The sequence below is a fragment of the Eleginops maclovinus genome, chromosome 18 (assembly GCF_036324505.1).
Source record: "Eleginops maclovinus isolate JMC-PN-2008 ecotype Puerto Natales chromosome 18, JC_Emac_rtc_rv5, whole genome shotgun sequence".
In the NCBI taxonomy this organism is placed as follows: Eukaryota; Metazoa; Chordata; class Actinopteri; order Perciformes; family Eleginopidae; genus Eleginops; species Eleginops maclovinus.
In genome coordinates this window covers 9,357,065-9,367,312 of record NC_086366.1, presented here as the reverse complement: position 1 = coordinate 9,367,312, position 10,248 = coordinate 9,357,065, and the positions used below count along the sequence as shown (strand labels likewise).

Sequence of the window (10,248 nt, the reverse complement as noted above, 5' to 3'; positions counted from 1 at the left end):
CACAAAGCACAGGGAAAAGATCACAGTTTTTAATATTTGAGAAAAAAAAAAAGAACCCAAGTAAAACATTTAATCAGTTCATACAAAACATGGTACGAAGTCTACCTCACCAAAACACCTGCGGCTAGAATCTGAGAGGAAATTAAAAAGATGTACAAGGAAAAAAAACAAAAAAAAGCAGAGGGGGAAAAAAAACAAAAAAACATTTGACCACATGCCAACAGTGCCAATCCGCCCCAAAGTCCCTTTACAGTAGATCAACATCTCCGTCCCGCGCTCAGATGAGCAGTAAAAGTTGGGATAGTGTGGTTGCGAAAAAGGAAAGGAAACCGGGATCAGACGTTCTGATTTACGCTCCTTTTTCTCCCAAACTAAACCCTCCCTCCATGGCGAACTCAAGGGCTGGAGTGGTTTCCATCTGCTCAACACTTAGTATGGCCGCTCTCTTCTGTCGTCTCTACGCTCGCCTCTGCAAGGGACAGAAAGATGTGTTACCAGCTGAACTTTTATTTTTCTCTAAACAACATCCACCTCTCATTGAATTGACCGCCATTATAGACAGACAGGGATTAGAGTGAAATAGTGTCCATTTCCCCTCATTCACCTTCCCCTTTTAAAATCTGTAAGTGGATAACATCATTTCCTTTCTGTGAAAAAAGAATAAGTCGGCAACAGCACTTCACCTTCAGCGAGCAGCAATATAGCAACATTTGCAAATACCAATGACCCTCAAAAGGACAAAAAAAAAAACAAGGTGAAGGATGTCGTGGAATATTTAGACTGTAGACAAATTAAGTAGCAGGGAGTAAAAAAAGAGGGCTCTGTAAGAACCTTGGTGAGTCTAAAGACACAATTTAAAGTATCAGTAGTTTTTTTACAATAAGAGGGTAAGTGGCAAGAATAGTTATACTCTGAGTAACAATATATAAAACCGTTTGAATGCGCCATCTTTTAACACTGTTCCTCCACAGAGGAAAAGATGAAATGTAAAGGACCTCTTGAATTTTAAAAGGCAGTGGCGATTCTTTGGTCAATGATTCAATTACCACATGATTCCCGGAAAGTCTTCCCTACAGATCGATAGAGCATTTAAACCAAGCTACAGTCATGTGCAGCTTCAGACAGCTTGCGCCCTTTACTGCTCATATACCCAGATGACATCAGCAGAGGCCCACAGATCATACGAGCATCCTTTGAGATCAACCTGCTCAGAAGATGTACACAATGCCAAAAACTAATTGGAGTCAACCCACCTTCCTCCCATCTTGTAACCCCCTCCGTATCCTCCGCCACCTCCTCCGTAGCCTCCACGGTCGCCTCCACGGTCTCCCCCGCGGTCTCCGCCACGGAAACCTCCTCCACGACCCCTGAAGCCACCACCTCGGTCTCCGCCATAACCTCCTCTGCCTCCACGGTCTGAAACACAGCCACAGTGAGTATTCCAGAGAAACGAGGGGATGCTTTCAGGAATATGAACAGATGGTAGGAAAGCTGGAGAACAAAAAGCATTGAAATCAAGTCTGAAGGCCTCACCTCCACCGAATCCTGCATCTCCGGGTTTGGGAGCACCACACTTGTTACACTCTTGCCGCCGGGCAAAATTCATGTTGCCACAAGAGCTGAGGACATAAAAAGAAGCGTTTTAGATTTTGCTCCACAAATAAAAAACAGATCCTTAGAACAGACCAGACATTTCAGGAGACTGCATATTTTATATGCAGTCTGGTTTAATTAAACATCAAGAACATGATGTAAATAATTTATTGCACTTGAACAAAGCTGTTCAGCCTAGGTCTAACGTTAACACACTTATGTCAGAATGTAATAGCATAATTTTACTTTGGAGCAATAACAATAACAGCAATTGAGGAGTCTAAACCAACACTGGTTAAATTCACATTTTAAACAGTACTGTTAGAATTTTAGTTACGGCTTAAATTAAACAACATTTTGGTTCTGGTGAAATTGGAAATGAAAGAGGTAGATAGAAGATAGACTCGGAGGATGAAACCCTCTTTATTTGTCACATACATGCACACAGCAGAGCACACACAGTGAAATTTGTCCTCTGCATTTAACCCATCTTAGTACTAGGAGCAGTGGGCAGCTATTGTGCAGTGCCCGGGGATCAATGGGGAGGAGGGATTGGAGGTGTCCGGTGCCTTGCTCAAGGACACCACAGCAGGGCCTAGGAGGTGAACTGGGACCTCTCCAAGTAACAGTCCACCTTCCATATTTTCAAGTCTGTTCGGGGACTTGAACCGGCGACCCTACGATTCCCAGTCCAAGCCCCTTCTGACCCTACAGCCACTGCTGGACCAGGTCGGGTTAATTCCTAAATAAAACATTTTAACTTCATGGTGATCAACAGCGTCTATAGCTACATACTTCTGAGACACTTTACCTTGCCCCAAAAACACTCATCTACTACAATCAACACAACAAAAAAACCACAATTTAAAATGCATCACCATCCTAACCATGGGGTAATGAGCCTCCTTCAACATGTTTGAAATATTTGCATCAGAAGCCAACAAACCTGTTGGGACAGGGCCAGTCTCCTCCCTTAATGTCAAAGTTAGGTCCGCCTCCTCCTCCTCCACCACGGCCTCTGAAACCTGAAAGCAGCAAGCCATTGGTCAACACGTTCAGGGGCAGCGATATTCATAATAGCACTTTTCAAAAATAGATATATTTGACACACCCCCACCCCCACCTCCACGCCCTCCGCCTCCTCTTCCTCCTCCGCCTCCTGCTCCTCCTCCTCTCTGTGTGAACTCGGCTCGGCGGGTGGCAAACGATACTTTGATAGGTTTGCCGTTGAACTCCTTGCCTGTGATGAAAAGATGAAACATCAGTGAGAAGGATCCTGGTGCTGAGCAGGATTTACTGAAAGATGTGAAGTCACAACAGCGGCCTTACCGTCAAACCAGTCAATAGCAGCTTTGGCAGAGGGGGGGTCATCAAAGGACACGGTACATTCTCCCTTTGGCCGACCGGTGGCTTTATCCGTGTAGATGTTGATCATAAGCAGGCCGGTCTTCTTATTCAACTAAAAATACAGAAAGGAGCACAGGAGTCTCAAGCCCATGTAAGAATTCCTCTCCAGATTTCTTCCAGATTTCGATGAGACTTATTTCAATACCTTGATGATTCCAATTTGCTTGAAGTAGTCACCGACTTCCTGAACTGTGGCGTCTTCTGACAGTCCCTGGACAAAAATGGTGTTGTTGTCAGAGTTGTCCTGATCACCACCTGGGGGAAAGCCGGACAGAGAGAAAACATCCGCAGGGATTAGATTGGAGATGACCAGTGTCCATCACACAGGCAGAAATAAGGAGCAATGACATGTCGACACGTACAGGATAAGATAAGATGTATTTGGACATTTTTTCATTGCAGCGGCAAATACAACAAGGCATTGCACATAAAGCCCAGGAGACCACTTCAGCATTATCACTTTCTCTAGTTTTATTATTTATAGTTATGTCTTTAACTTCAATGATTTTTTTGTTATATTCTATAAACTACTGCAATTTTTCTCAGTGTTGGAGTTCAACAGACACTGACATGCTAACATGCATGTAGAGATAAAGATTTAAGAACAATTTGGAGTGGTCTCTTAATTTTCTCCGGAGCTGTATGTAGAAATAAAAGAGTAGAAATGAACAATTCAAAAATGTAAAACATCTCAAAATAGAAATAAAAGAGCATTTGCGAGTACAACATATGCAATTTGAAACTTAGATCAAAAAACTAGTGAAGTTAAAGTCAAGTGAACAAAGAGAGCGGATTGGTTGTTCAGTGCCATGGCAACTCTTGTTAAACTTCAGGTTAGGATTCTTACCGTGTTCATCCCTTGAGTCGAAGTCTCGAGAGCCTGTAAAACAGAGAAAAGGTGGAAAACTTGAGCAAATAATCTAAGAAACTGTCACACTGTTTCACACACACAATTATTAACTTCATCCCTAGCAATGCATAATGATAAAGGAAATTAAAGAATGTCCATGTTTACAGCTTTCTGATGGGTGTTTTCATACCGTTGCATCACATACCAACACCGTGCAACAAGAACAGAATTGTTCTGGGTTTTTTTTTTTTTTTGAGCTTACACCAGAAATGAAAACCACCAAAACCTTCTTCGTCCTGGGAACAGCTGTCAGTTACTATCAGCCCTCGTTTTCATGCAACAAATACCATTATTGTAAAACTCAGGCTCCTGGCTCTTTACCGTATGTGAAGTGATTTAAGAGAAACCCTGCTAAGAATAAAAAGGTGGAGTCCCATGAGGTCTGGACATGAAAATGGTGGCATTCACTGAGTTCTTTTTTTTTTTAAATCCCCCTTTTTTCCTTTTTTGCTAACTCAAGTTCTTTCCTCCCCCACCGACACAGTTCTGATGCTCGTCACTTACCACCGTAATTTTTGTAGCCACCACGGTCACCACCTCTGCAGAGGAAAAATTGGAGATATGATGGCTTTTCCTTTGTCCCAACTGAGAGCACAAAGCTCCACTACATCCCCATCAGTATGCACTCCCGCCAGGGGGTGCGACTATGGTGGAAATGTCTCAGACGAGGAATGCATTAGTCTTTGACATTAGAGATCATTGAACAGACGACTCGTAAAGCTCTGACTGAACAATCAGGTAGACGGGTGAACACAATCCTCACATCGGTGTCACCGTTTACAAGAAATGTTTTTTGCTTTCTTTTACATGACCAAATTGGATACTAAGAGCCGGAAAACCAGCTGAATTTTCTTTTCTTTTTTTAACATGAGAAGCCAAATTTGTGAGAAGGGGTGTAGCGACTGATAAGCAATCTTCCACTGAGAGCGTTTATGAGATCCTTTAACAGAGGTCCAAGTTTTAGTTCAATCACTCTGAACACCTGTAGTATAAAATGTAGATCCATGTTAACACAACACACATGTTCGCCATTGTCAAATACACAACACTTGAATGAAACCTGTTGAATGTGAAGCAGCTGAAGATGTGGCTCCAGGTCTAAGGGCATCATTTCAGTGGCGCTTTCATTGTTCAAAAACTAACATATGGTCTTCAAGCACAACAAAAACCAACATTCATATTCTGGCATTCGATAAAAGTAGGCTGCTGGAGAACTTAAAATAGGAAGTGCAACAAAAAAAAACAGAAAAACAGAAAAGCTCTTAAAAGCATGGCTTTCATTGGTTCTACAACTATGAGACCAACTGATTGTAATACCGGTAGTGTTGAGCAACATTTGGAGTTTTTCCATTGAAAAAAAAAAAGAGGCAGCATCCAAAAAATGTAAACTTCCTTGTAACCATGGGCAACTAGAATACCTCTTAAACAGGAAAAGGATAAAAAAAAAGGGACCCTTTCACAATAATGTGCAGCATTGTGTTTCTCACTGAAGAACATTTCACAGCCTCTCAACATGGGTCTCTTCCAGTTTGAAAGAAAATTTGTCAACTGTTCTGTTGCAGAATGGACAAGACCTGTAAGCAATTCTGAGATAATATACACTTGGAAAAACTGGTCTCAGGTGTCTAGAGTTGCAAATTGGGGGGGATATTCAAGGTGGAAACTTTCCATGGGAATTAAAATCAGCATAAAATTTAATATAGGGGTCATTTGCTTAGACTGTATTGCCCATGACATAAGAACTAACTTTTTAGCCTCCATTATTTTATCAAACAACTACCTAGTTTGTTAAAAAAGAGAGTGAAAAGTGCCATTTAATCTACATAAGGAATGAATGAAAAATAGACCAATGAAAAACACTGTAGTTAGCATGCTCATTCAAGCTACATTAAAGATGTTAACAGCTAGCAAGCAAACACTAGCATCATATGACACCAAGTTATAAACTGTACCTTCTGATGATTTAATGAAATATTATGCATTCACTTTAGTAATATAATTAAAACTTACATGAAAGCACGGAGTCCTTCAGCTCGGACAGTGAATTAGTGTGAGCTACATCTGTGATAGGAGCATGCACTGAGCATGCAGAGGGTTATGATATTAACCAAATGCACGTCAATTATCAGTACGTGTTATAAAAGAGTGCTGTTGAATGCAGTCCATGGCTACTATTTGATAAGAATCGATCTACTATAAGACCTAGTGTTGCTTTTAAGTGCATTACCCCCTTAAACAGCATTAAATTAAGATCTGATTCATGTACGGAAATGGAATTTCCCTTGGAAACTTCCCGACCGTTTGCAACCCTAGTTGTGCTTTGCATGCTCCTTTTCTTAAGACTAAAGACATCAGGTAGTTCATCCTAACCTCTCAATAACCACCATTTACGCGATTACCGATGATTTGACCTTAACAGCAATGTGGATTGAACACATCCATGCGTTTCATTTCAATTAAATCAGCTAACAAAATAAAAACCTGAAGGCTGAGGCACCTGGAGCGCAGACGGGGTTTACCCATGTGATCTGTCACATTGGAGGAATCCGGTTTTGAAAAAAAGAAAAACATTTACATTTTTTTTCACCAGAGTTTTGGGATCTGGAGCACAAAGCAGATGAGTGGTGAGATCTATGTGGATGGTTTCTAGTTGATGAGTGACGATGTGTGGACAAGTCATGTCTCATATTTCACAGTGTATAGGAGGTACCTTGGGGGCAGTGGCAGTATGCAACTTACCCCATACCAGGAGGTCCTCCTCTTCCGCCACGGTCATATCCACTACCACGGTCGTAGCCACCACTGCGGTCGTAGCCACTGCCGCGGTCGTAGCCCCCACCACTGCCACCGCCACCACGACCTCTGTAGCTCCCTTCACCATCTGCACGGTCTCCCTGGTCACGTCCAAACCTCGAACCCTGACCCCCTCCTTCACCTGATGTGCAGAAAGACTTATTGAGCCACTACACAAGTTCACTTATTTGTAGAGTTGCACTGTTTGGGGACTGCAATTTAGTTTTTAGATCATATTCTGCTCCTGTTTCACACTTTTAAAGCGCATGTGTTTCATGGTTGTTCACATGGCACAGCCAATTCCCAAGTATTGTCAACCACATGTCAGACCTTCTGTAAAAAAAGGATCTGGAAAAGTGCTGTTCAGAGAAACCCCAGAGAAGAACTAATATAAAAAGTTATACACACCTTTACATTCTTGTGAATAAATGCTTCTCCATAAAGAGCAATTTATAAACAATTAAATACATACATGTTATATTCATAACAGATAGTTGACTCTTTAGAAGCCCTAGATTTAAAATATAAAAAGATTTTTGTGGAATCAAATTTTCTTAAGAGAAGTGTCTAAATTATGAACCTCTTCTCACAAGAAAATTCATTGTCTACATACACTTTAGTTGATTTGTGGATGCTTACAGACAACAGATGAAGTTTCAACACAAGTAATTTGTACCTTCGCTCCATCTGCCATAGCTGCTGCCGCCTCCTGGTGCTGCTGCTGCTCCTCCTCCTCCTCCACCCCCAGCTGCTGCGGCTCCTCGGCTCTGGCCTCCGTAGGAACTCTGTCCATAGCTGTCTCCACCTGGAGGCTGGCTACCATAGGAGCTTTGCTGCCCGTAAGACGACGATTTGTTGCCATACCTTGAAGTGGTTTGAGCAAAAAATGATTAAAGTTAGCATACGACAAAGATGTAAATATTGGCCTCAATTAGTCGTTTTCATCTTTTGTTTGGATCTTTATGTTAATACGCTATTGCGACATAAAGGTCTTACCCAGAGGAATCTTGTCCGTACGCATCAAAGCTCTGTTCCTGAGCAGGTTGGCCATAGCCTCCTGTCGAGGACAATTCTCAAGTGAGAAAAATACTTCTTCAATAAAACTGCATTGTACAATTCAATTTATTGTACGTTTCTATTTGTATACTTTCAAATTAACAAATACCATATAAACTACAACTTTATAAAATGCGCTGAATTTGCAACTTTCCATTTAACTAACTGAACAAATTTCATTATGATGAACTATTCACATAGTTTGGACTAATGGTTTACATTTCGAGCGAGAATTTAATGAATTAATAGACATTAATGCAATGTAATACTCAAAACCGTTCTGCAAATTGACAAAGTAGACATTTCTCTACCTTGTGTTGCAGCAGCGCCTTGCTGTCCATAGCCAGGGTAACTCTGTCCGCTGTAAGAGCCACTGCCATTACCTTGTCCATAACCCTGTGGATCAGAAGGCTTGGGTTTTCAGATTATGATTTAGAATTCCAATTATAAAGATTACAGCAAATGTGCTGGTGGTAAATTGGGGAAGGGTCTTACCTGTCCACTCTGTTGACCGCCGTATGACCCATAGCTTCAAAAACACATGACAAAAGCAGTTAACATTTGAGATGAAAAACTCTATTGCGTTGTTGGTATAAATGTTAAAGGGACAATCCATGTTAAATGTATTTGAATAAAACAATAAATTATTCAGTGCATGATGTAATGACAGCCTAAGCACAGGCCTCTGGTGCCTTCCTTCTGTACTCCTCTGTCTCATATTTTGTAGGCCATTTAATCTGTTAGTTAAGTAACAAGTTTGCAAAGCAAGCACATTTTACGGTCTTAACATTAGACTTAAAAAGAGACTAGAAATTCAGGCTAAAAAGCCTGTGGGTCCTTCATACCACTAACTAGGCCAGTGTCATTTGACAAACATTTTGCAGGGCAAACTCAGCTTTCGCTTTCCATATAACACACTGAGAATGCATTGCTTTAAATTACTTAATTTGCCACCAACACTCCTTGGATGTTATACAAGTAGTATCACTTTACAGTGCTTTAAACAAGATGTGTATCCATCTGTACATACACACAAAGGATCCTTGCACTATATTAAAATAAACACTCAAGTACCAATACTTAAGCACATCATTTACTCTAACCCTGGTCAAGACATTTAACACCTTGGACTAAGTGGAAATAGTGGAAAATGTTCATCCAAGTATCTCAGACCTTTTATAGAGCAAACTATTACATTTAGATAATATGGAATTTAATATATACCAAATATATTCCATTTAAACACTTAACATCTACTATGATTTATTTATGTTACTATATATAATTATCTGAAGCTCATGTATAATTATATATATCTTTGTACTGCGGCAACACCAAAATCTGAAGAACCACAAATGATTTTATTACCAAGGTGGTGTAATCATCCGAGGAATTTGCTATGATCTAAAATGGTGTATACAAAGACAACTAAAAAGAATAATATGTTGTTGCTTTTTAAAGAAAGGAGCAGAATACAGTGCTGTTATAAAAGCTACCCTTAAAAACTTTTTTTTTTTAATTGTAACCCATTAAAAGAGACGATATTTACACAAATATAAGTATGTAAGAAACAGAGTAAATTGATGTAAAATAGGAAAATACGCTATAAAATAACATCTGATCATTACCTCTGTGAGCCACCGTAGCCTGAATCTGAAAGAGAAACAAAGCAGGGTTTAATACTGCAACAAAACAAAGTAACTAAATGCACTGCTAGCTTGAAGGCAGAAAATAGGACAACCAAAAGGCCCGTACCCACGCCAACCCAGTAAAAATGGCGGTCAATTCGCTTAAGGCTTCGGCTAACTCTTGAAACGAGACAAACTACGAAAGGTTTATACTTGCTGTCTATCCCCAGCATGGTTATATTTACACCAACCCATAATATATGCAAATATTGCAAACTCATCTTCAAACTACATGCCTGCAAGTTTCGTGTCTCGCTTGGCAGGAAAACAAAAGCATCGATATAAACAAAGACGCGTTCATGCTAGCACCTTAAGCTAACTAGCTAGCTGCGACTAGGCCCTTTCACGCTGCGGTATATCCAAAACATAAGATTTTTGGCACGTTCAGGGGGGGTTAAAAAGGAGTACAGCTAAGTGTTGTAACTGAGTTAACCCCATTATGAAAACACGTGTTAGTCAAACACACAGCAAAGCTAACTTTGCTCTGTTAACGAAAGATGTTCCAGGAGATAGACGGGGCCCTCCATGGCCTCGAGGTTAACTGCTAATGTAGCTCCTATGCTATTCGTTTCACTTTTTTATTAGCCTTATTTACACAAAACACAAAAATGCAAACACTGATAAACAGAGAAAGGATATGTTGGCTTACCAGTGGCCATTCTGTGACGGTGTTTATATAGTTAAAATACAATAAAGTGTGTTTCTTCTGATTAGCTGATAAAAACGTTGGCTGAATGTACGCAGCGCCACAGAATTGAGCCGATCACTCTGCGACACTTCCCTTACTGCGGCTCTTCTTCT

At 40.6% G+C, this 10,248-nt stretch overlaps 1 protein-coding gene across 10 annotated transcripts; it reads right to left on the bottom strand.

Moving 5' to 3' along the window:
• Positions 1 to 15: 15 nt before the first annotated feature.
• On the bottom strand, positions 16 to 10,248 carry taf15 (TAF15 RNA polymerase II, TATA box binding protein (TBP)-associated factor). 10 transcript variants are annotated; one of them, XM_063906636.1, is made up of 16 exons: positions 10,097 to 10,248; positions 9,388 to 9,412; positions 8,255 to 8,288; positions 8,071 to 8,155; positions 7,700 to 7,775; positions 7,380 to 7,567; positions 6,650 to 6,845; positions 4,415 to 4,449; positions 3,848 to 3,880; positions 3,146 to 3,255; positions 2,923 to 3,052; positions 2,705 to 2,833; positions 2,540 to 2,618; positions 1,534 to 1,619; positions 1,254 to 1,416; positions 16 to 469 (listed from the first exon to the last, which is right to left on the bottom strand). In XM_063906636.1, exons 1-16 carry the CDS (start codon positions 10,104 to 10,106, stop codon positions 430 to 432), a joined length of 1,419 nt encoding a protein of 472 aa, XP_063762706.1. In that variant the 5' UTR covers positions 10,107 to 10,248; the 3' UTR covers positions 16 to 429. The 10 variants fall into 10 exon arrangements, with proteins under 10 accessions (XP_063762706.1, XP_063762707.1, XP_063762712.1 ...); XM_063906637.1 differs by having other exon boundaries at positions 7,700 to 7,760; XM_063906642.1 differs by having other exon boundaries at positions 2,717 to 2,833; positions 7,700 to 7,760.